This window comes from Xiphophorus hellerii, chromosome 20, assembly GCF_003331165.1.
Source record: "Xiphophorus hellerii strain 12219 chromosome 20, Xiphophorus_hellerii-4.1, whole genome shotgun sequence".
In the NCBI taxonomy this organism is placed as follows: Eukaryota; Metazoa; Chordata; class Actinopteri; order Cyprinodontiformes; family Poeciliidae; genus Xiphophorus; species Xiphophorus hellerii.
In genome coordinates, this window is record NC_045691.1 from 12,195,089 (window position 1) to 12,221,733 (window position 26,645).

Consider the following 26,645-nt stretch of genomic DNA (forward strand, 5'->3'; position numbering starts at 1 on the left):
GGCTCGAGTGCACTTGTTTCTGTGGGTTCAACTTCTTTACAGAACCAGGAGGCCAGGGTTTTTACCAGTGGGAGAGATTTTATTCGCCCCAAACCATGGATTACCAGCAGAAACTGGCTGAAAAACTTACTATCCTCAATGAGAGGGGCAGTGGGGTGTTGATACGTATGAACTACATTAAGAAGGTAAGGGGAAGAAGAAAGCTTTAAAGGGCGTAAGGGATGAACAGCAAAGACAAGAAATAAGGAACTCCTTACATTTCCTCAAATTTGTTTTTTTAAATGAAATGAAGAATTTTAATCAAGTTTTTTATTAAAAGTTACACTACAAAGTAATAAGACAAGTGATTACTTGCATGTTGTTGTTATTTACTGGTAGCTTATAAATGTTTATTTTCATTTTTAATTAGAGTGATTAATTAATGTTGCTTTAGCAAATATTGTTCATCTCTAAACAATCAGGATGTACAAACGTTTGTCTAAATGACAGACGTTTTGTTTATTACACAGTCGCTAAGTCGACTCTCACTCAGTGTGTTTCAATAGTGATGGTAAAAACTGCAGAACTTCTTGAATCCACTCTGAACTGACACCATGATCAGGTTCCAACAAGGCAAATTAAGGTTAACTTTCTGTTGTTTCGAACTAATTTGACCTTCTGAGCTCAAACTGTAGGCAGTACAGTTTGCAAACTGCAAGTGAGCTTCTTTCTCCAAAAAGGAAGTGCAAACAGGAAGTCAGTGGTGTCTGTCATCTGAAATTTCAGTTATTCTGAGCTGCAAGCGGTGACAACCAGACGTTTGATTGACACAAACAAAGACAGATAAAAACAAAAAACAAAGAAGACAGAAGTCAAATATTTAAAATAAATACAATTTTATTAGCAATGTAGAAGATTGTTGTTTTTAGCCCAAAGCTGATTCAAGAGGCCTACTTGTGAAACTTTTAAAAACAGTGAGGCCTGCTTGTGAAATGACTGGAGAAACACCATGTTTGATGTTCAATCTGGATTTATGCATTTGATGTCAATGGATATTTTTATTCACATTATTGATATTGATTAATGGGTACATGAACAGAAGGGGCAGCTGAAAGTGCCACTGATATTGCTAGCGGCTGATGTGTAATTTTTCATTTTTATTAAGTTGATGTCCCAATTGTTTGCTTCAACTCTCCTCCAACCCAATATATTTTTGTGTTGATATATTATTTAAAGATCTCTGTATGTTTAGTCATTGTGCTAAAGATTTCTACTTATCAGTGAGAGAGGACTGACATGTTTTAACTTTTATCTAGAAGTTGCTTAAATCTAAAACATTAATATTTTAATCACTTTCTACAATTGCAACTTTAGTTATTTAATCATTTGTTTTCTTTTTTTTCTTTCTCTAGCTATGTGCAGATCCCAAGCTGCGTCCAGGCTTCCTCTCAGATAAAGTGATGGAACCTGCTGTCAAGTACATAAATAAGAAATTTCCTAATATTGACTACAGAGGAAACATTGTAAGCAGATTTAATTACCTCATGTGATATTATGTTTCCCTTCATTGACTTAGTTATTTGGGCATATCAATTCAGTACCTTTACATATCACCAATAATTCTTATTTTCAATATTACAGCAAAACCTGACTTGCATCCAGCGACAGAAATCTGAGGTATTAGCAGCCACAGCAAGCTTCTACGACTCCTTCCTGGATGTCATAGAGTTCAGGGTGATTATATATTTTTTCATCTTTCTCCTGCTCAGTGATGTTTTTCCATAAATATAAACATAATAACTTTGACATTGCTTGACTCTGATGAATGTTTCATGAACAGAAAACTGACATAGTAAACAAGTCAGTTTTCTGGATTTATGCATTTGATGTCAATTGATATTTTTATATAAAAAGTGCCACTGATAATGCTAGCGGCTCATGTGTTATGTTTCATTTTTATTAAGTTGATGTCCCACTATGTCATTTATATGTCAATTATATGTCATTCTTTAGTTTCCAAATGAGAGAAGAAAAAAAACCTTGATTCTCATTTTCTCACAAGTTGTTTATTAAATCACGTAAAGCTTTTATTTTATCACAGGAGGAAGCAAATAAGAATCTGAAAGAATTAAAACTAACCAGATTTAAATTAGTTTGTTATAGATGTTGCAGTAACCTCTTTTGGTCAGTAGATGGTGCAATTACTGAACTGGTTCAGTTACTTTACAGCAGGATGAATAGAACAGAATATTGGAAAAATATTAGAGTTCGACTTATTTCCATTTGTCCGTCTGTCTCTAATGCATAAAGTTGAGGTAAAAATCATTATCTCCTCACATTCATTTGAAATTTAAATTATTAAGTCAAATCTTCTGATGGATGTTTTGGCATTGCATTGAAGCCATGAAAATGTGATGAGAGGTGAACAATAACAATAATGACATTTATTCTTAATGCCAATAAACTATATCTCCCAGTTGAAATATTATTTTGAAATATTGCTTAAAACACTTACTTTGTTATTGTCATTACTATTGTTCAAAAAAAATAATTCTCTGTTTTCCTTTCAGGATCATGTTTATGAACTGCTGAACACCATTGATGCCTGCCAGTGCTACTTTGATATTGTATGTACCTACAGAGTTGCTTTGTCAAAACCTTAAGACTTTAAACATTGCCTCTTGATGTTATAAAAAATGTCACCTGTGACATATTTTAGTTTACTTTAGTGACCACTGTAGATCACTCTTTCATTTTACATCCTGTTTTATGTCAGGTGCTTTTAACATTGTTGTGTGTAAGATCTCAAAAGCCAACTTTTAAGGTAGTGTGGAAAAAAATTAAAGGGATGATTATGTGCTGCTTTTTTTTTCAATTTAGGCTTCCAACTTCGATTTCACCAAAAACTATCTGGACCTGATAACCACCTATGCATCTGTTATCATCTTGCTCTCTCGCATTGATGACAAAAAGGTTTTGGTGGGAATGTTCAACTGTGCTCATGAGATGACCAATGGCAGCAGGTGAGAAAATTGCAGAACGGATCTTATAACCGCATCCTTGTCTCACTTCAAACATAAAAACATGGGTTGTTTGTTTCATCAGGGATATTTTTTATACTTGAAGGTTGAAATAATTTAGATTTCAACCTTTAACTTAGTATTTATTGACCAAAACAAACCAGCAGTAGATTGTATTTGTACCTCTGGCCTTACTGAGGCATTTAACAAAATTTATCTCCATTAAAACTCAGTTGTACCATTTACCTTGTTTAACTATAAATATCATGTACTTAATGTTTTAACTAAACAGTATTTAGTTAAACACTGTTTAACTGAAGCTTATACAGTGTTCATTTATAAGCTTCATGAATAAAAAGGACAAAGCTTTTTATATCTCAATAGCCGTTTAGATCATCAATTCAAGCTGGATTTTAAAAAATAAAAATAAAAATCACTAGCTTGTATTTTGGTCTCAAGCTTTAACCTGGAGAACATCTTCTGCATGAGGTAACTTGAAAATTTCTTGAAGGCAGCTATAATTAATTTCATTCATTTTCATCAATCAATATTACTCATAAATCAGATTCTCCATGGCCTTATTACAATAAATTTTTGACAAGCAGGTGACATTTAAGCTTACTTAGTAAACTCAATGTGGAGGATATTTGTTTTTACACAACAAAGCAGATTTCTTATAGAAAGGATACCAACATATAAAGCAAGCTGTTCACACTTGACATGTAAGTGATATTTCATTTGAGCAAGTATACACATACACACACACAAACACGCCCCCACACACGCAGTAAAATTCTCTTTTACATGTCATGTTAAACAACCTATCTGTAAAATGTCCATCAGAGTTTCATATGAGAATTTTTTTCTATTTCTCTCCCGGGAATTTATTGCATTTCTGCTTGCCACGCTAAAATTCTGCAGTGATCCCTCATACCCACGGCTTGGACAGATGTTTGTGGAGTATGACCATCCATGGAAGAAACTGACTGAAGAGTTTGGCCCTCACACAAGGGTAAATTCAAGTCACATTTAGTGTTATTAAGTGTTGCATAAAATTGTTCTTAGTGCATAGTATATCCAAATCTTTAACTTTGTCTTCTTAAATTAGTCTTTCCTCTTTTGTCCCATCCTCAGTCTGTGACAGCAGCATTGCTTTCACTAAAGATGGTCTACCCTCGGAGGAACCTGCCTGCAGAGCAATGGAGGAGCGCACAGCTCCTCAGCTTACTCAGCACTTCCAGCTTCCATGTTGGACCCGGCTTGCTGCGAAACTGTGAGCCTAACTTCCTGTTCCTGTTACTTCTGCTGTTTACAACTGCAGTGACTTTACCAAAAATTGATATATGCAAAGTTTTACTTGTTTGTCTGGAGGACTTACATATGTTTTTGTTTGCTTTGTTTGTCATTTCATTCATTTTCGCAAATATTTATGAATGTTAATTTTAAAAGTACCTGGTTTACCAAGAATCTTAATTTTGATTTTGCAAAAAAAAATAGGAATTACAATTGTGCTTAAATGGGATTTTCAAATATATTTGGAAACATGATTATTTAATAGAATTTAACAACAGTGAAAAATGTAAGCAATGTAAACTAGAGAACAGATTCAAAGTGTTGTGCAAAAATTAATAAAATTATGCAGGAGTAAATCAGCCCTCTTACATTGAAGCCAACTTCAAACGGTTCCAATGAAACGTGTGTCATGGCGAATGTTGGTGATGAGCACCAAATGCAACAGGCTTAGACATTGTGTTGATTTAAATTTGATTAAAAAAGAAAAAGAAAAAAACAGAAATTACAGGGAGCCCATGGAGCCAGAGAAGAACAAAAACACCAATCAAGGAACCAAAAGCCAACAGAGAAAACAAGAATGTCGTAGGAAATCACAAGCTTTAACAGGAGGAACCATAATAGCTAATGAGCTAACGGTTTGCAAAAAGGGAATATATTTCAATGTTTAAAGAAAATATATTAATTTTGGAGTAGATAAAAGATAGAAAGAAGTGACAAAAACATTCAAAGGTTGAAAACTAGGAAATGGAAATCATAGCCCAAGTCAAAGGCCTTGACGTCACTGATGTGTTGTGGGATGTTAAACATGGACATACCGGAAACTCCTCCAACTTCTCACAGCTGAATGAGAGGAGTGGGGAAACTTCCCACAGACCAACATCAGAGTGGTACATGACTGCGAAAAGCATTTCACTGCAGTTATTTTAGCCAAAGGGGGTAGCAATAGCTGTTATGGGAGGGTGTCCTAACTTTTTCTTGGTCAAGAAACATATGTCTAGTTTAATAAATAAGAAAAGGTTAATTGTTTGCGTAAACGCAAATATATCACTTTATTTCCCAAAGATAAAAGGCATTAGACATCATTAGATTAGACATCAAGATCTAAACATTTCTTAATGAAGAACAGACGTTTTTTTCAGTGGGGTGCCCTGGATTCTTTTAACAGATTGTATGACAGCTTAATTTCTATTCATAACTCTCAGATAAAGAATGTTAATGTGTGTTGGTGTCTAATGAACTGTCATCCCCACAGATGGCATGTGAATACCTGTCTATGGAAATAATGGAGCGCTGGATCATTAGTAAGTCATTCTTATTCTGAATGAAGCCTTTGTCTGAATTGCTAAAAAATAACATAACATAGACTTGTTGCAGAATCAAATTACAAAGTGAGATAAATAACTTTAGGAAGTCTGGGCACGACTTACAGCTCCATTTTGTTTTAAAGTCAGATGATACAGAAAAACATGTTCATTTAAACAGGTTTTCCTGAGATATTTTATTATCTATTTAGACAGGTAAAATCATCAGGTAAAATGTTATTTTTAAAAGCATTCAAAATAGTTTCAGCTTTCTATAATTTATCTTCTATCACAATAGATTTTGACAAAATGGTAGTGAATTTAGGTTTGGTTAAGACTGCAATTGAGATTATGTATGACTTGTAGAAAAATGAGATTGTCAAAAATGTTTGATCACCATTACTGATGTTTCTTCTTTAGTTGGTTTCCTGTTGTGCCACAGCAGTCTGAACACAAACCAGGCCTCCCAGGAGCTTTGGAAGATGGCTCTGCGGAGCGGCCTCTTCCTTAACCTCACCAGAGAAGAAGTCCTCAACATACACAAAGTCTCTGAGGACCTCTTTGATGGCATGAAAGGGTACAGTCTTCACTGATGATCTTGATTCTCTTAATATCAACCCATAGATAGAATGTGTTCAGAATCTTCAATTTCAATTCTGCTTAATTCTTGCTTCGATCACTGGCGCCACCAAGAGGACATATGACTTTATGCAGGTTTTTTTAATATAATTAAATCTAGAGTGGGAGAACAATAAATTAGCTTTACAAAGTCACAATATTCAATTGTTTACTTTAGTTTGTGTCAGACATGTCTGGAAAATAAAAGTCTAAAAGAAACAGAAAATATGTTAACATGCAATATCCACAGAGATTTGATTTCATTCACAGCAACCATTCCTCATTCCAGACCTTTACACATGGCAAACATTTTCATAAAACTTTTGCAAATACTGTCATTTTGGTGTGCCATCCCAAGAGATCCCCATCTGACCATCATTTGAAAACTTTACAGAAATGATCTTTGCTTTGATTGAATTGTTTTAGATTAGTATTTTAGCATCTTTCATATTTTTGGAGGAAGGGTTTTATATCAGATCAGAAATTAATGGTAACATGATATGATGAACACTTTTTTAAATGTTTGGGAAGCACAGAGGCCATGTTTTTTTTAATCATTCCTCCCACATTGACAGCTTTGGAACATCAAAGGATTACATTTTGGGAATGAAGAAAATCCAAGTTGACAAGCAATTATAAAATGTTCTCTGTGACAATGAACATGTTTTACAGATCACAGCCCAGTTAGTGCCTTATTTCTGCATTGAACATCTTATTATATTGAAGTAAAGAATATTGCTAGAGCTAAATTAAGCCAGGATTTAATCTAAAACTGGATTTAATCTAAGACTGACATCTTCTGATCACTATCAGTTTCCTTCTATAAACCATAAACTGCTTGTAACTGCTTCCCTCTTTCTTAATCAGATACAGCAAGCGCATTGCAGACATCAAGGAATGTCGTGAGCACGTTCTGGTCAACTGGTAAAAGAATAATCCCATGTTTGTTTTTGAAACTATTCAGTGCCATGTATTTAGGCTTAATGATTTGCTTTACTGTATGTTACCAGTGGAGCAATGCACAGAGAGCGGAGGCATTATCTGAGAGTAGCACTGAAGGAATTGTTCAAAGTTCTGGAAGATGAACCTGGACTTCTTGGACCAAAGGTAGGAAATTCATGAGAAGCTTGAGGACTAAAGTGTTTACTTTTCCTGATCCAGTTTCCATCCACAAAAAATGTTGACCTTTCCTAATATTCTAATTTTTTTCTGCTCTTTGGACTAATCAAATCCCAAAGGCCCTATTTGTCATGATGGCTTTGTCATTTTCCCGTGACGAGGTCATGTGGCTCGTCAGACACTCGGAGAACATGCCAAAGATGAAGACGCTAGATGACTACAATGACAAGTAGGTGCCCAGGAACTTAACCCTAGACTGCTGCAATTACATGCTGTTGTTGCAGTCATACAAGCGTGCAGATGTCTGGCATTGGTAAACTAAAGCTTTGTCTTACAAAAGGCGCCATCTCTAGAGTAAATGAGGCATATCTAACCTACCTGTAAACCTCTTTTAATTATTTGATTTTCATGAACCCTCACTGAGAGCAGCATATATTTATCATTGTCTGAAGTGATGAAAAAGAAGCTGCCAAAATACATCTGAGTCCAGTATGTTTTTCTTCTGTTTTTTTCTTTTTCAGTCAGATGGCTGAGCTGCTGTTTTTTATGGAGAAGTTAAGAGGACTGATGAAAAAGTACAACCATGTAGTCCAGCGCTACCATGTTCAATATCTTGCACAGTTTGATGCCTTGCTTCTTAATGATACCATACAGGTACAGAACATTAACAGCAGGTCCAGGCATGTTTTATAAATCTTCAGGCCAAAACTGGGAAAAAGATAAGGATTCTGAATGAGGCATCTAGTTGATTTACATCAGCAACATTAATGATGACCTCTTTTTTTTGCTCTTTCAGAACATGTACGTTTGTCCGGAGGAGGAGTCGGTTCTGTTGAGCTCAGTTTGTGTCAACCCTTTCTGCTCTTTCTATTAAACAAGGTAATGCCCACAAAACATGATCTAAGATGTGAAAATAACAGAAGCAAGAACTTTTTTTTATTTATACCAACATTTTTTTTAGATAGTGGAAAAATGCTTAACTAAGGCAATTTATTTTAAAATGTAACAGGCTGTAATATCAACATCATATGTGTTAATATAATTATTTCCAAAAACCTAAAAATAAAAATAGTAGCACAGTAATTATTGAAGAACATGCCATAAGCTTTTGCAATATCCTGGGATGAACAAATTTACTTTAAAGGGAAACATATTCTATTAATATTTTATTTCATTTCACCTGACAAGATTTTTCTCTCAAATTTAAGTATGTTAAACAGGAGTCAGTAGAAGATTATCTAAATAAATAATCTTGATACTTGTAATGATGCATCACCCTAAACTAAAGTACCTATTAAAAGCATTCCCCCCCTTTGAAGTTGTACTCTTTTTTGCTGTTACAAATCAAGCAGGATCAATAATAATTATATAAAAAAAACCTTCAATGAAACAGGGAAAACTGATTTCTACAAAAACAATAACAGTTAATTTTAAATAAATGACATAAAATAAGTGATTGCATAAACATTCACAAGCTATTTTATAAAAGTGTGTTGTATGAGACATATATTTGAATGCATTCTTCTGTGCAGTGGACAACAAAGAGGAGTTTGATTTCAGAGGACTGCGAATGGACTGGCTAAGACTACAGGTTTCCTTTTTTCTGTGTTTTTTCACATGTATTTAAAAAAATGAAACTGAGAGTAAAGGGTAAATTCTTTCTAATAAGCATGGCTTGTAATTTGACTTCAGGCTTATACGAGTGTAACTAAGGCACCTCTTCCACTGAAAGACTATTCTGACTTAGCTAAAGTGATGAACATGATCCAGTTTCACACCAGGATGGTGGACAGTGTGGAAGAAATGCTCCATGAAACCTCAGAGCTCTCCATATTGTGGTCAGTCTCTGCTCTATGTTCTTCTGCATTGAGTTTTCTTCCATTCCCTGCATGTTCAAAGGGGATATTCATTATTTTTATCCCCAGCTCCTATCCTCGTGTCTTTGAGAAGATGTTCACCCAGAGCAGTGAGGAGATGACCATGAAGCGGTACCTCATGTCCTTCCCTTCTGTCTGTTCTCACTTCAGTCAGTGTGGACACCCACTCTGCCCAGAAGAGGTCAGTATTATGTCATCTGTTTGAAATTACATGCTTGACAACAGTTGGGACAATGAATTACTCTTCATATGAAAGTACATAAATTACCCTGACTCTAGTAAAAAATTATTAAAACTAAAATACATGTATTTGTTGTGAATTTTTTAATTTCAGTCAACTTTTTTTTACTTTTTCTTAGAGAACATATCTGCGATGGATTTATAACCTTCTGTTTTTGCAAAACCAAACTCTGCCCTTGTTTGTCTGTGTTTTTTGTGTAGACAGAGATACTGGAGAAGAGAAGTCTGCGCCTGTGTGTGACCTTCTTGGAGCAGATAGCAAAGCAGACGAGCAGTGTTGTGTTGGAGATATGTGCTGAGCAGCGCAATCTTAATGACCAGGTGGAGTCTGAGTCTATTTCAACTTTCAGAAAACTAATTATTCAGAAGAGTGTGTTTCTGCCAAAGTCTACATCCACACATAATCGAACTAACCACAACTTGGCATGTGTGTGATTAGCTGGAGGCAGAGAGCAAACCTGGGAATTTCCAAAAGGATGAGGGAATTTTGCTGTGTTCATTTTCTAATTCCCTGCGATGTTAAGATAGCACATTTTCCATTTTTTTTCCCAGCAGTGTGAAAAAAAGAAGCTGAATGTTCTTTTGTACATCAGGTTTAATTCTTCTACCTTATCTTTCCTCTTCTTTCTTCCCCTCTTTTCTCCTTCTTTGCCCCTATTTACATCATAAATAAGTTGCTGCCTAAGCACTGTGCAGAGTCCATCAGTGCTGCTCGCTACAGAAAGCAGAAGAAACCTTTGCCAAAGAAAGGAGAGGTTCAAAAAGAGAAACCAGGTGCTGAGAGCCTGAGAAAAGACCGGACGGTGACCACCAAGTGAGCTTTTACTATATTTTCCTTCTAATAATAACTTTCCTGCCATTTTTCCACTGTTTGGCTCCTTAAAAAACATTATAACGCAGCAGAAATTTGGGGTGGTGGAAGCCTGATTTCCAGGAATGTACAGCATTATCAACCCAGTCAGAAATAAACTACTTCTGCAATACAAAATTAGATTGACGCAGTTTCACTTTTTAGAAAAGTTTTACCTTTATAAAAATAGAGCCAAAAAAAATTAAACACTGCTCACTTGTAAAGTTTAAATATATAAACTATTTACACTTAAAGATGGCTTCAACTTTTTTCAAACAGAAGAGACAAAACAATCTCCTGCTTTTATAAAACAGATTTTGAGATAAGATTCCCTTTACATAATACAAACACATAAACCAAGGAGCTCACTAATGTACTAATCAAAGTACATTTCGGTATTTACTCTTATTATTTAAAAAATAATACTATGTTTCTCAGTGATTTAAATATTTGTTGCTAATGCACACAATTTAGTCTTTGTTAAAATGTGAACTTTTTCTCCCAAATCTTTCTTTATAAACCTCTGAAACAGAATAGAATAGAATATAAAATTATTAAATGTTATGTGTGGGAAATCATTTTTTTCTTTAAGACGCATGTTGTCATTTCTTCTGTGGCCAAACAATGCCGGAAAAAGCTCAAAATGTTATAGTTATGATCATTTTAGATTTTAGAAAGAGATGATTGAATTTGGTTTCAAACCCTTAAAAGTACTGATTATTATTTTTTTTACTAATCTGCCAGATCAAAAGCTACAAATCTGATAGTAACTTTAGCAATCCTCAGTGTTCAGTCATATTATTTCATGGTGAAAAATCAACCCCAGGACTCGCCTACATCATACTCATTAGACATGCCAATAAGCAACTGAAAAGTTGTTTAGGGGGAAAATAATTTACAACTTGTACTTTAAAAAAGTTCTCAACTCACAAACTGCTAATTTGCCACCAAAACGCATTTGATGACGCTCATGAGCATGAGATGTAAAATGGCTCAATCATGAACAATCAAACATTGTAATAAACTCTACCACCTTGTTTTTTTGAATATGTTAAATTTAAGACGTGTTTTGACATTTTCAAAAGATTTGTTACTTCTTATGGTGCCATTTTGTTTCTGTTATTACTAAAGAGGCTTTACCTAAAAGACATAACATGATTTTAACTTTACAACCCTTCACGTCGATTTATAAGAGGTTACCAGTTTATTAAAGTTAGAAAGAAAACCCCTCTGCCCTTTATATATAAATGTACTGTACAAATTTACTGGCGGTGTGTTTTTTTTTTACTGTTTCATAGTTTGATCCCCTTTCTATTTATATTTAACCACAACCTAAGTGAGAAATTTAAACATGTTTTTTTTTCTTTCCCCTCTGCTCAGTTTGAAAACATGCTCTCAGTTCTCTGTTTATTACCTTATTTGCGTGTGACAGAACATCAAAGCTAAAGTCAGTGTTAAAATACTTCTAACCTCCTCGAGAATTGAAATGTCCTCCCTGTGTCTCTCTATCTTCTAGCATGGACAAGTTGCACATGATGCTGACAGAGCTGTGCTCCTCCTACAGTCTCAGTGCAGACATTATTGTCTTTGAACATGTTGTCGTGCCAGCAGAGTTCCTCCTTTCCCAGCTGGAGATGCGTCTGACAGAGTAAGACTAAAACCTAGGAGAGTAAGGTGACCCAATGAATCTTAAAAATGGTTATAACGTCCCGGAAGTAACATTTTGCTAAGAAGTGATATGTTGTCCACTATGTTCCCTTATTTAATCTCCCACACAACAAAGTGATCTTCAATAGAAATAAATTCTGTAAGTATATACACAAAAAACTGAAATATCTTGTGGTTCATAGCAGAATGTGACATGATGCCCTTAAACTATTAATCGTATTTCACATCATTCTTTTAAAACTATCAACTTTTTTAATTTGTACTATTTATTTCCTTTTCTTTCATTCATCTCGAAATAATCTGTCATTATGGGAAAATATTTTTCCTCAGATCGGTGATGAAGTCTGGTTTACTTTTTAATTCCTTCATGTTAACCTGTGTTGAACACACCTAAAAATCTAAGCAGAAATCCCTGATGTCATTTCTTGGCTCTTCCTGTTTAGGTTCTAACAGTTTGTTTAAGCTTTTGGTCCCAAGGTGACTTAATGATTCTCTGAATATGTTCTGTTTTGTCTCTATGTCATAGTTGATGACTATCTTCCTTGTCACATCAAAGTTGATTCCCTAGCAGCATTCTTCCAGTGAATGGCCTCTGTGGCTCAAGCTATAAATAAAATAAGTGAGAGAAAGTGAGAGAAAGCCAGGCCTTAACGAAGAAGTAAACTAATTTTCCTAAAGTGAAGCCTTGAAGCCCTGAAACCCTGGACTCATTGACTTTCTCTGCCAAGCCACCATGGCTCGTTTAACCACTTTTAAGATCCCATCTGAGAACTGTCAGCATGCTGAGAAGTGACACTGTTTAAACATGTTTCTCCAGAATCATCATCAAGATGACCAATTACAACCAGACCACCCAGGAAATAACACGTCCCTCTGACCTGCTGGCAGGGATAAGATCCTACACAGCCAGCATGCACTGCCTCTCAGGCTACATCAACCTGGACGTCACCCGGCTGGTGAAGAGTGTGCTGCTGCAGCAGACACAGCCGCTGGACTCCCACGGAGGACCCACGGTTACACACTACTACACAACATGGTGGGTGTGCAGCTTCTTGCAAAACTGTTCATAAGCCTTAGTAGTGTTATTTTACATCCATTAATAATATTTCAATGGGGTTTTATTTGACTGTTCAACATAAAGTAGTGCATAAATGAAAGGGAAAAGATACATACTTTACAAAAGTTTTTGTAAAAAGACAACTGAAAAGTGTGGCATGCACATTAATTGTGCCCCCTTTACTCACATACATCTAAATAAAATCCATTGCATCAAATAGCCTTAAGAAGACACCTGATTAGTAAAGTAAAAGGTCTAATTGGATTTATTTAATCACAATATAAATCCTGGCCTGCCTATTGCCTTCCTATGCAATTCTGCTGTCCTCTCATTTCTTTTCAGTGCTCAGTCTGGGTTTTGTCACAGTGACATGAATCCCTCTGGTAGGATTTCAACGTGGCCAATCATCGAACAGGAGAAGTTATGAAAGATGACGTTGATTTTACAATTGTAGTCTGCCTTTAGTTTTAGCAATGGCAGCAGAGGAAATGAACAAAGACTTTCAGTCCATGTTGGCCAAGCTTCTAAATACTGTATTAATATTAATATCTACCTCATTCTGCTCTGGATTCCTCTCCTTGAAGTGATTGTTTACAGTGCAGGCAATTTCCGGTGAGTTTCATAATGTCCAACTGGCGTATTATATACATCACTGCTGCACGGTATTGGAGACTGTAAAGATGGGAAAAGACCCTAAACATTCAGCCAGAATGGTTTAAAGTTTAGATCAAAGCATAGACAATTATTAGATTGACCCAATCAAAGGTCACATCTGTTTACAACTGAGCATTGGTGCCAAGACTGACAAAGTTTAATCTTTTCTGGAAAGAAAACAAGACTATTTCAGTCTCACTGTGTGGCTCCTTAAATAAATACCCAAAAGACTCGCAGCTGTAACTGCAACATAAAGTGGTTCTAAAATCTTTCACACCAACTCTACAAAGTATTGACTCAGGGGAGTTGAATATAAATGCAAACCATATTTCTGAGATTTTGATTGTAAACAAATCCTGTAACTTTTCTTTATGAGTTTTGTACTACTTTGTGTTTGTCCATCACATATAAACCCCATTAAAACAAATGCAAGTTTGAGGCTGTAGCATCACAGAATAAAACATTTTTCAAGGGAAATGAAAACTTTGGCTCTGTAAGTGTACTTTATGCACGTGGATCCAAATAAATAAGATAACAAGGTAGAGACGCTTCTCCACCTTGTCATCCATAGTTATCCAGAGAAGTGATCTTTTAATTAATGTCTTCATTTCAACTCGTCTTGTAAAGATCAAAGGCATTTTTCTGCTTTCTTATGTTTTGTTTTCCACACCTCAGGTATCTGGAGGCTCTTTTACGTCAAGCAAGCAGTTCCTTGATCGTCCACTGTCCTACGATGCAGTGCTTCGTCAGCCAGAGTGCCGACAACGACCTGAGCTTCAGAGCAGAGGAGTTCTCAGATGTATCAGGTCAGCCCCTAGAGCTTAAATGACGTGCAAATATAAAATATTAATCTACTGTCAGTAAAGACCAAAGTAGAATATTTTCTGGCAACACATTTCAATAGTCTTTCTTGTCAGTTTCTATTGCTGAAGGAAACTTTCTACCGCATATTTCCAGTTTAGCTTTTTCAAAAAAAAACTGACATTCAACCCATTAGAAGATCAGACATAAACCTAAAGATAAAAGACAAAAATGTTCTTAAGGTTAGTGAACATCATCACAGTGATGATTCTTGCCTGCAGTACTACTACCCTGGGAGATCCCTTTCGTCTGATCTCCAGCCCAATAATTCTCACATGAGCAAAGTGGAACCCTTTTCCCAGACTAACGCCAAAACTGTATCTTTTCAATGTGTAAACATTATCAGCTGAAAATATTAACCTATTCAAGTCTATTTTTATTTGTTTAACTTATAATTTAAAAGGCAATCTTTTCACTTATATCCTTAAAGGGGATACATTACACAAAATACACTTTTTTGCTCTTTTTTTTAAAACTTCCATTTGGGTCTCTACTGCTTCTAGAAACAGTCCAAATGGTTTTTTGGTGTCTGGAGAACAAGCCATTTAAAAAACCCTCCCAATTATAACATCACAAATGGTTGGCACTGTCTTTTACCTAGCAACCACAGCAGACTCTGTCAGCTGGTTTTATCACTGCTGGCTGTACAACAACTTCTGAAAATGGCAAGCATTTTGTTGTTGATTTTTTAAATTATTTTTAATTTCCTTTATGTAACCAGGTAATCCCTGTTGAGATCTAGATCTCATTTTCAAGAGGGACCTGGGCAGAAGTCTGCAATACATAGCAACTTCGTTACAAAATAATGATAATAATAATAATAATAATAATAATAATAATAATAATAATAATAATAATAATAATAATAATAATAATAATAATAATAATAATAATAAAAAGAAACCAAATCGTCTGCTTCTGGGTCTGACTCAGAGTCAAGGAAGTTCTGTTGTACAATTGTGCATCTGTTTGCAGCCATTTTCATGTGTACAAAAGGGCAAGTGCAAGATTGAGTACAAGGGCGAGGCCAACAGCTTATTCTTAACGGAGCTCAAAATAGGCAGAACCTAGCGGCTGAAATTTTATTTCTATTATGAGAATGATTTCATGCAAAAAAAAAAAGTAATAAACATGTTATAATAGATCTCCTTTAAGGCATTGTGTTATTATTAGAGGGTGCATGGCCTTCTTACACTTTATTTTTTTTCTTTCAATTATACCATTGGAAAACAACAAAATAAGCACAAGAATAATTTTTTTGTCTTTTTAATAGTTATTTAATTAGGAAAGAAACATTCTGTTCAGTTATCATAAGCCCACAGGTTCCAGAAATGACTCACAGTTTGCAAAACTTCAGATGTCTGTTAATAATGTGCATGTAAAATGAGCTCTGTTGCTCAATAGGATGTGGAGTTTGCATGTGTGTTGGTGTGCAGTGGTTTCTTTTTTACCGCTTGTCAGCTCATCCTGACATTGCTTGGTTTACATAAACGTCATTGCCTATTATTTACCGTCCTCCTCTGGCCCTTCCACATAACTACAATAGCATCACTTGTGTCTCTCCTCCACACAGCTTCTCATTCCACCTCCACATTACCTCAAAGCAGTGGTTGAACTTCCCATGAAGGCTGTATTCACTCTACTGCACACACATTTTAATGTTTACACTGGCAAGCTTGAGCATTGCACATGCATCACAAGGACGCCTCTGTGCTTCGGTAATGCCTCCACACATTGTCATTCCTGATCTCTATTTTTACTCTTCCTCCCTGTCCAGTCCATTACCTACCATATTACATTGGTGTAGATTCTCAGTTATTTTAGGACATAGAGACACGTATGAAGGCAACTGCTCTTCTCTTGATACCCTGAAGACGTTTCACCTCTCGTCCTTCTTCTACGGTTCGGTTATGAAACTAGATTTCAGAGCAGTCACACTGATTAGGCAATAGAGGTCACTAACGTCACTAATGAGGCCACATGAGACTGTGGCCCTACTCTCTATTCATTTCCCTCTAAGTGTTGTTAGCTCTGATGATTCTAACGAGTTCCCAACACTGCCAGCATGTGCGCTGTTTTGGTTACGTTTCAAGGCGTGAGTTTCTGTGAAACAGCCTGGGGAGACGAGTCAAGGCTGCACTGTCTATGTTAAAAATTTGGAACCTTAGGTCATTGTGTTTGTTCAAGATTGGCTTTTCAGGTTCAACACAGATTGCTTCTTCCACTCCTCTCTCAAACCAATCTGTCTTCCCTGTCCAAATGTGCACATTTTTGTATTCAAGTGATTGCCCTCTGTCCTTGAGATGTAGATAAATTGCTGAACCCTAACCTGATGAGTTCAAGTGTTGCACTATCATCTTGTATAGCTAATGCTTTGTTTCTCCAATGCAGAGGGCTCAACAATATTCTCCAAACTGGACTGCATATACCACACCACTGACCTTGTGCTTGGGTGTTTTGTCCCTAAGGATGAAGTACTCTCTGTCTGAAAGTGTAACCAAGATTTAAAATATACCAAAATATTGTGTTTAGAAAAGATTCTTCTTAATTTCTCAGACATTCCCGCCACATAATGTATGCTAATGTTCTTCTGCCTCCTCTTCTTTCTTCTTACACTGGCCTTAGTTGACTGTTTGTGTGAACTTTTGAATACTTGAACATGTGCATGTGCACTTTCTTTGTCGTTTCTGTTCCTCTTTGTGGTTACCTGTTTGGCTACACAGTTGTATAATCATGCATCTGTTTGCAGCCATTTTTACATGCAGGTCTAAACGTTGAGTTAGTGGGCGTGGTTAGCAGCAGCGCATTTGCATTTAAAGTGTCAAGCGGCCCCTAAAACAGCTCATTCTGAAAGGAACTCAAAACTTTTAGAAATGACCAGACTAAAAACTCATTATCTAAGAGGGATTTTGTGCAAAAAATATAATCAACATGCTTTGGATAGCCCATAGACCCGTCCTAGCTGGTGAAGGAAGCATAACACCCTTCAGGAAAGGCTTCCACTCCTTTGGCTACAATTTTACCCCAGGTGTCATCCATACATCTAAACCCATGACTAGGTGATGTTCCATCATATGAGTTCAGTGCGCTGCTTTTCTCTTCTTATATGTAGAGATTAGTCACAATAGGTGAGACTAGGGAGTTGTAAGTGTAAAGAGGTGTAAGAGCTACAGTTTTCTCAGTTCATTGATTAAGCTGCACTCCCTGATCAAATTTACTGTGTGGAAGGTGAGACTGGGAGTCAAGTTCCTTATTGAATTCATGTGAAAACAGCACATTAGGAAACAGTGTCACTTTACTGGAGCTGTAGTACAGTAAGTCAACCTTTGTTCCACCATCTCTGAACAGCGTAACTGTTAACTTAATCAAATGTTTTCTACAGAGTTACAGGCCCTGGCAGAACTTATTGGTCCATACGGCATGAAGTTTCTAGGGGAGAACCTGATGTGGCACATTACTTCTCAAGTCAGCGAGCTGAAGGTACAGTGTGACGTGAAATAAAGATAGTTAAGCAAAAAATATTCAGAAAAAAACTATTTATTCAAATAATCGACAATGGCTGATTCTATTCATCGGCCATTGTCGATGAATATAAAAAATAATATTGGCCATCAAGGAACTGAATGTTCCAGAGAAAAAAACAGAAATATTTTGAGATTTAGTTCAAATATATGCAAGAAAAAACATGAATGTTGATGAAAGGCATATATTTAAAATATTAAAGTGAAGATATTTACTGACATTGTAAAGCAGGAATCAAAACAACATTTATTAAGATTATAACACCAAACATTGTCATAAAAAGCGACAGACGTCCTCTCAGTTACAGGTGGTAAATTTATGGAATGTGCATCCCAGAGTGTAAGTGGTAAAGCTGAACTCTTTTCCATTATCAGAACGGTATCTCTTGGGTGCAGACTCATCTCCCTCAGGTGTGTATTCTGTTAGAGGTGTTTGTGGAGAATCTGCATCCAACAAATGACATTCGATAATTTTTTTAAGCCTTCAAATCACAACTAAGACGTAATAACTATCAACATCTTTTTAAAAAGATAGGTAAATTCTGAAATGGGGCTCTGTAGCGCCATAAATTATCCAATTATTTGAAAAAACCATCATAAAATAAAGGACTGACTCTGCTCGTTTAGTACCGAGTGCTATGGTTACTTACAGTATCTGAGCTCCAATAATTTTGGCATTTTTTCTATGTGCACACACTTAAATCAGTTGATCAAACTTACTTTGATCAGCTGCTCTGAAACGGAAAACTCTCATCATGCTCCATTTCAGAGGTAATCAGCTTAACGTTCAGTGCTACACTCAGATTTTGTTAAACCTGTTTTTTTCTAAGTCCACTAAAATGTTACTTATATGGACAAATATGTGGTTGAGGATATGAGCTCAGAGAAAGTGAGTAGTTCCCTCCTGACAGTCTGAGGGGGAGTTAATTGAACTTCACTCAGTGGAAAACTTTACTGATAATTTTTATCTCAATTCGATATGCCAAACCTTTATGAACCTATAAGGTTTTTGCTAAATAGTTGATTCCTACATATAAGAGAGCAGTTAATACTGATGTTCTGTGCAAAGCTCAACATCTTCCCCTGGGATTGAAGCAAGATGTTGCAGGGGATACTGTTAAAAAGATCTGTCAAAGCTATGACTTTTGCAGCTTTTCATACCTCAAACTTGAAGGTGGTGGTTTTATCTCTTATTTCACTTGATTTTTCTCTGTCAGAAAATGGTGATTGAGAACATGGACATCCTGGTACAGATGAAAAACAACTTTGACAAACCCGAGGAAATGATCAATCTAAAAAAGAAGCTGACAGGTGAGAAGTGGCGATGAGGGGATAAGAGACAGAAGTGTGAAAATTGACCTGAGAGACACCAAGAGATCAGCTGAAAAGCAAGAGAAAAGAAGAAAAAGATGAGAAAGATGTTCACAAGAATTTAAAAATAACTTACTTGAATGTGTGGTAAACACTTTTGCAAATTTTGTTTATGCTCTTACTCATATGTCACAGTTTTTGGGGTTAAATGATAAGCAAGTGATCATATGAGATGTCTACCACTTGCATATTAATTGAAGCTGCTAAATGACACAAGTTGTTTCACATTCAGCCATACTGCTGCACCTCAAAGCAAGTGTGGCTAAATGTGGCTACAAGCACCTTTCAGACATACTGATGAGTTTTCTGTGCTCTTCCAGGAGGAGAAAATGTCCTGAAAAGGATGACCATCATCGGAGTGATCCTCTCATTCAGATCCATGGCAATGAACTCCCTGAAAGATGTAAAGTTTTTCTATCATAAAACTGATGTTAGAATTGTACCTAGAATACTACTAAAATTATTTAATATATATTTTCACATTTAGATACAAATCAGCTATAAGACATAAACCCTGAACATCAACTATGCAAACATTACATCACAAAGTGGACCTCTGTAAATGTCAAAAATGAAAGATTTTAAACATTTTTCAGCTGACATCATCACATTATAAAGATTTTATCTTGGTGTTTTTTCAGAATAACCATATAGCTTAAGTAACCACAAAGGTTGTGGGTTGGTAACCATAGCCACTTCACACCAACAAAGTTTTAGGTGCAACCTTTGCTGTGCATGACTTTCTGTGTGCATGTTCTCCTCATCTTTTCAGTACATTTGGCCTGTTTTGGAACATCAACTTAAAATAAATATTGTGTATGTGATCAGAAAAGCATAGTTTTAAATGAACAGCTAGTATGTTTGGTGCTGCAAGAACATGTATGGCTACTTACATTTTTCTTCTGTTTTTGCTACGTAAGCCTAAGTGGTTGTATGTGAATAAGGAATTGGCCTGTTACTTTAATTGCTTTTACAGTCAAACACTCGCAAGTCTTTTGCATTTTTGTGCAGTAATTTGCCCTACTTTTATTTGGAAAATTGTTTTAATACAGTCACAGTGGAGGGTTTTTGAGGATGAACAGTTTGTTTAAGGTCCTCCCACACTTAAATCTTAATTAGATTTAAGTTAAGATTTTGACAAGGCCACTCCAAAACTTCATTGTTTTTTGTTGGGTTTTTTACTTTGAGCTGCTAAGAGCTGGACTGCTGCATGAGCCTTAGAATCATGAATGAATGGCCTGATATTCGTCTTTAGGATCGTTTGTTGCCCCCCTCATTTCTTATCCCCACCATCCATAAAGGTGTCAACCGGGGGCGGGTTGTTGTGAAATGTGAGACGGGGCATTGTGTTTTTTTGTTTTTTTTTAATGTCTGTAGTGGTTTTTACTTTGAAAATTTTCCATGGAATGCAATGTTGCCTGATTTCTCTCATATTGTAGAATTAGGAACAAGTACAAGTTCTTATATGACCTGCTGGAGGGTTGTCAGTGTGCTCTTGTAGTAAGTTTGGTGAAACAGTTGCTCATGTGTAGATTCACAGGAGCAACTCTCCTATGCACAATTACTCTCACTTTATATCAGGGGTCTCAAACTCCAGTCCTGGAGGGCCTCAGTCCTGCAACTTTTAGATGTGCCTCTGCTGCACCACACCTGAACAGAATAATTAGGTCATTAAGACTCTGGAAAACTGATCTACACAAGGAGGAGGTCATCAAGTCATTTCATTCCAGTGTTTTGTACCTGTGGCACATCTAAAAACTGCAGGACTGCGACCCTCGAGGCCTGGAGTTTGAGACCCCTGCTTTATATCATAGTAGTTTCAAAGCTTTAAATTGCTTTGTAACTGTCTCCAAACTAATAGATGCCTTTGACTGCTTCTTATCTGACTTGAATTTCCTTAGATCAAGGCATAATTTGTTGCTTTGTCAACATCTATTTGCCTACTTCATGTTGTCAGCCAGATTTTGTTAAAGTGATTTCTTGATTCTCCAGATCACTCTACACCTGGGTCTTATTAAATTTAACTGTGGTTATTCAAAATGTAGTCAAACACAGTTAAAAATGTGACAAAGAGAGAAAACTGAAGAACACTTTATATAGTCCCTATAGTCCTAGTACTTTCTTGCCACATTGTAATAAGATTTTTTTTCCTCCAATATCTATGAGCTACATAGATATTTCATACACTACATTTATGCAGTTGTTTTCTATAATTGCACAATTATGTCTCCTATATACATTGTAACCATATTGTGACATTGTAATCTAGATCCTGCGGAAACATTGTCCATACCTGATGGCACCCATTGAATGTCTAAGGAGCTTCATCTCCCCTGAAACAGACATCAAGGTAATAACTCCTGTATTCAAGTTGGCTGGATTTTTTTTAAAAACGCATTCATAAGTAAAGAGAATGTAACAAGGATTACAAATTCTTAAATGTTTAATCTAGGCTAATTAAACATATTTTAAAAGCTTGTTTTTAAGTTTCTTCCTTAGAGCCACAGTGAAAGTGAGATGTCTTTTTGCAGAACGTAGTGTCGATATGATGCAAAGCGCATCTAAATAATGGATGATATTTAACAGCGTATTTGAGTTTGGAAGCCTGAGAGGAACGAGATGTATCAGTTCTTCAGTACCCACCAAATTCAAAATTGAATTCCTGATCTCCCTCTGGAGCAATCTTTGTGACTGTGACTCATGATCTCTCCTGCCCCCTACTTACGTCTGCCTTCTGAGTGAGGCATGACAGCCATGCCACAGCATGGGCCAGGATAACTCCAAAGACGTCAGCAGCTCTCTCATGCCTCCGTGAGAGAGAGACTGATCGTGGCTACAGCGCTGCACTCTGAACCACATCAGTGGAAACATTCTGCCTAGACAGACTGACTTTGCATGCAACCAGAAATAGGCCAAGATCAAAAGTCTTGTCAAGACAAAGACACCTACCACTCATTTATTGCCAGTCCATAGACCAAAGTATGTGAAAAGGTGTGCTCACTTTTCTGTCACAAGAAAGAAAATGTGTAAATTCCAGTCCCTCTGACTGTTTTCAGAGTGATTGGATGGTACAGCGACACTCAAACCATTAATACTTTATATTTGAACCTTAGTGAACTTGACAAGGGAAACTGATGACTGATGATGTGAGTGGTTAAATGAACTTCCTGTGAATTTTTTTATTTACATTTAAAGGTCTGAAATTTGTATGTCCATGCTCCTGCAGGTGACTCTGGGTGTTTTTGAGCTGGCTTCTGCTGCAGGACTGAAATGTGATATTGACTCTGCCCTTGTTGCAGCTATTAGCAATATGCAAACAGGTAAAATGTTTGTTCTCCTTTTTTACACAGCATGCCGTGCTACAAATAATTAACTTAACCGAGGACTTAACATTTTATTGTGTCAAAAACTTGCAGATAACACATCAGTTGAAGAAGAGTTCAAGCTGTCTCGTTTGTTACTGGTCTACGTCGCTGTGTCGCTGCCTACCCTTGCTCTGGACCCCAACTCCTTGTATAGTCAAGAACACGGAGGTGCATAACCACTTGCTCATTTCAGCTGCTGTAGACTTTGCTTGACAGTAATTTCTCACCAGACAGACAAGTAAACACTAATCAGTTGTTCCTTGAGCAATTATTCACCAGCTGCTGATAGTGTATATATGGAGTACTCCACCCTGAAAGACTAGCATCATACTTTCCAGTCTGACACGGTCCGGAGCAAAGCCCGTACGTTAATAAGAAACACATTTTGTTGAGAGGCTTTCGTTTACAGATAACTCTGGCTGACGTGCATTGATGCAGTTACTCCTGGCATGCAGCCCTGATGACCCTAACTTCTTGGCTTTGAGCCTAGACTGAAACATTAAAAGCAGCAAATTACCAAGATTTCTATCATACAGTGGCTTTAGTCTCTGATTATTTTCTTTGTCCTTATTTTCCATTGACATAATTGAAATAAATTAACCCTGTGAGTCTGTGGAAATATGCTCAGCAAGCTTCCTCTTAAGTTACAGGTCATTAAAAAGATTTCTCCAATCACTCCAGCCACAAAATATCATCTACCCATGGCTTAAGTAGAGGACATTCTTTTCCAGGCATTTCTGGTGACAATTTTTTCTTCCTTTTTTTTCTTAGGTCACAAGAACAACATCCACTGTTTAGCTGCAGCAATCAATCAACTGACTGCTGCCATGTTCACCGTCCAGAACAAGAACATTGAGCAGCAACTCAAAGAGTTTCTGCTGGTAAGCAAAAAACATTCCTTGGAGCAAAAAAAATGTTGATACCTACTGGTACTTACAAGGAAATGTTAGGGTACTTCTGTGGTATTTACAGGATGCATATTGGGCAACTTAAGGTGCATTCACCAGACAAGGAAATGTTAGGGTACCTCTGTGGTATTTACAGGATGCATATTGGGCTACTTAAGGTGCATTCACACCAGCCCTGGTTTGTCTGCTTTGATCAATCTCTAGTTTTGTTTCCCTGGAAAGTCTGTTTTGTTTGGGAAAGTGTGAATGCACAATCAAACTCTGATGTGGACCTAAACATCAAACTCTGGTCTGCCTTAAACCCTGGGTCTCAGCTCAGTTGACGTAAACTCTGGTGTAGTTTGAATGCATATGTGAATGCCAAGTGAAACAGAGATCGCTCCCAAAGCAGAAAGCGGACTTTAGCACAGGACATTCTGGATAAAAATAACTAAAATAAATCCACATATCTAGTGCTGGCAGACAAAATGGCTTCTTTTGCCAAAGATGAAAGAGAAATCCTATAACTGCTACAATCTGACACCACTCCATTTTTGCTTACATTTCGTGAATAAGGAAGGTGCACTCATGTCTTTTTCAGAGGTCTTTGTATTGTTTCCATCAGTTGTTCTTGGTACAGTACCGCCACAACTGAGGGGGTAAACAAGTTGCTCAAAGGGTTTGGTTTGTTTGACACAGTGGAATGTGTCAAACTCTAAGTACCTATGGTAGCTATTGGTTACTTTTAGACTATGTTACTGGTTTACTTGGTACATTTGAGTTACCCACTGAGGTATTACCTATAGTGGTACTTACACTCAGCTACTTACAGTGGTCCTTTTAGTTAATCAGAAATACCGTTTGCAGCTTAGTCCTCTAAACTACATCCAGATGAAAATTATTAAAAAGGAAAGTCACTAAATAAATCAAGTTTCTTCAATAACGGGGCAACAATCATTAAAGACTTGAGAGCACTCAGATTCAGAGATCGCTTTTACTGTGTCATACTGCTTATACACTAGAGAGAAGCTTCAACCACTTCAATGAGACAAAAATAAATGGATGTTTTTATAAACTACCCTAAAATATTTGAGGTAAAAAAAAAAGCTTTCTCAAGACATTGACAACCTTTTGACTCATTGCACGCCATGATTGGTACCAAAAAATTGTTCCAGCTCTTTGATGTTTCTCTTTTTTACCCCTGTGACTTCGTACAGCTAGCCTCCTCCACTCTGCTTCAGCTGGGACAAAACGTGGAACGAGTGGAAGTCAAGAACCGAGAGTCCATCTACTTGCTCCTGCACATGGTAAACTGGCTTAAAATAATCTGTATGCAGCTCTAGAAATCATGACATTGCTTGAATGAGAACAATCTTTTCATTTCTGATCGATCTAGATTGTGGAAGACTCTCCGTTTCTGAGCCAAGACATGCTGGAAAGCTGCTTTCCGTACGTTCTTCTCCGAAATGCCTATAGGGAGGTGCACAAGGCTGTCTTCATGCCTACAGCCTGAAGACCTTTTGTCCAGAATCCTTTGCTTACCTAAAATAGTATTTTCATACAGGTGTGTGTTGCTTGCATTTCCTTTCTGCTTTGGATTCACCCATGTCTCTATGTTGGCTAATCATAACTTTGACTTTTGATATAGTTGATTGCTGAGAAAATGCATTTTATTTACTTACAGTAAAACATGAATCCATTTTAATTTTAGTTTTAGACAGACAAATGCAATATAACTTTCATTGGGATTGAATAGGTATACAGCTTTCCTGTCTCTAATATCATCTTAAATTATTTAAAGCAATAAGACAGGTATGTTCTGCGCAAAAAATATCATTTTTAATATTTGATCTCCAAAATCATTCACAGTGTTTTTTTTAAAATCATGAATAAAGTGAAACAGTGACAACAACATAAGCATTTTTTGTTGTGTTTTCATGCTTCATATATAATTTGTATAATGCATTCCAGTTTTGTAGAAATAATAATGCTTGTGCTTAGGCATTCCTTTTTGTAATTATCTTCTGCAAACCAGCCATGTTTCCCCATTATTTTCCTCTCTGCTTCCTCCTCCCTTCCCATTCAACTAGAGCTGCAGTTGCTGTGTGTATGATCAGTTTCCACACAAGAGGGGCACACATTTATCTAGCTCAAGCATGTATGTGTAGGTCCATGTGTGTGTGTTTGGTGTCTTGGTGAATGTATTTATGTTTTCAGTATCTTAGGCTGAGCCTCCTCTTGAGGGCTGAAGAGGTTTGATTCCCACTAGAGGGAACATTTGCATGAATACACAGATGAGAAAGCATGAAAACAACACTTCAAAGAATAATATTGCAAAATCAGAAGCAGAATTTCTATAGCAATGGACTAATGTTTGTTTAAAATTGTTTTTGCAATGCAGCACACATTTGCATCATTCAGGCTTAGTACATTTTCCTATTTTTATATTAAGAGAATCAGCATAAATTCAGGAAGTTTCATGGGAACTTCATGCTATTTCCAAATTCTGTCAAGTTTTAATGGAATAGTTTGCTTCTATTTCCGGCCTATAGCGTGGATGTGCCACTGTTAGTGTTTGTTGTGTCAACAAAGCTGTAAATTGTTCAGAACACACACTACGTCGAGGACACTACAGAATGCTGGCTCATTTCATTGGTAACAGTGTTTAATTGAAAAGTCACAATATTTGCTTGGCTTTTTTTTAAATAATATTTGGTCGTTCGATTTATTTTAAACAAGAGTCTTTCTCAAACACTGCAAATAAAGCCAATTGAGAGTTTTGCAAAAAATGTGGAAGGATTTTGAAAAATTATTTAGAGTAGAGAGGACCAAAATTTCTTCACAACAATTTAATCAACATAAAACTTGTCATCACAAATGCTTGATGACAAATGTTGCTGTCTACGGTGATCAAACCACTTACTATCTAGCAATTAGGGACAGTTCCTTCTTTTCAATATAGAG

The 26,645-nt window shown here is 36.5% G+C and overlaps 1 protein-coding gene across 1 annotated transcript; it reads left to right on the plus strand.

Moving 5' to 3' along the window:
• nckap1l (NCK associated protein 1 like) lies at positions 1-25,598 on the plus strand. Its single transcript, XM_032550384.1, is given in 33 exon segments — positions 1-185; positions 1,392-1,502; positions 1,621-1,713; positions 2,550-2,606; positions 2,860-3,002; positions 3,921-4,011; positions 4,134-4,235; positions 4,237-4,272; positions 5,545-5,593; positions 6,014-6,170; positions 7,079-7,135; positions 7,222-7,318; positions 7,450-7,559; positions 7,852-7,984; positions 8,127-8,171; positions 8,173-8,209; positions 8,863-8,921; positions 9,023-9,168; positions 9,256-9,388; positions 9,649-9,768; positions 10,122-10,261; positions 11,814-11,945; positions 12,783-13,001; positions 14,352-14,482; positions 17,920-18,017; positions 19,276-19,369; positions 19,750-19,832; positions 21,699-21,779; positions 22,656-22,749; positions 22,846-22,962; positions 23,566-23,675; positions 24,899-24,988; positions 25,078-25,598. Coding segments are annotated over 33 exon segments (3,372 nt in total). The 5' UTR covers positions 1-95; the 3' UTR covers positions 25,195-25,598.
• Positions 25,599-26,645: the final 1,047 nt, after the last annotated feature.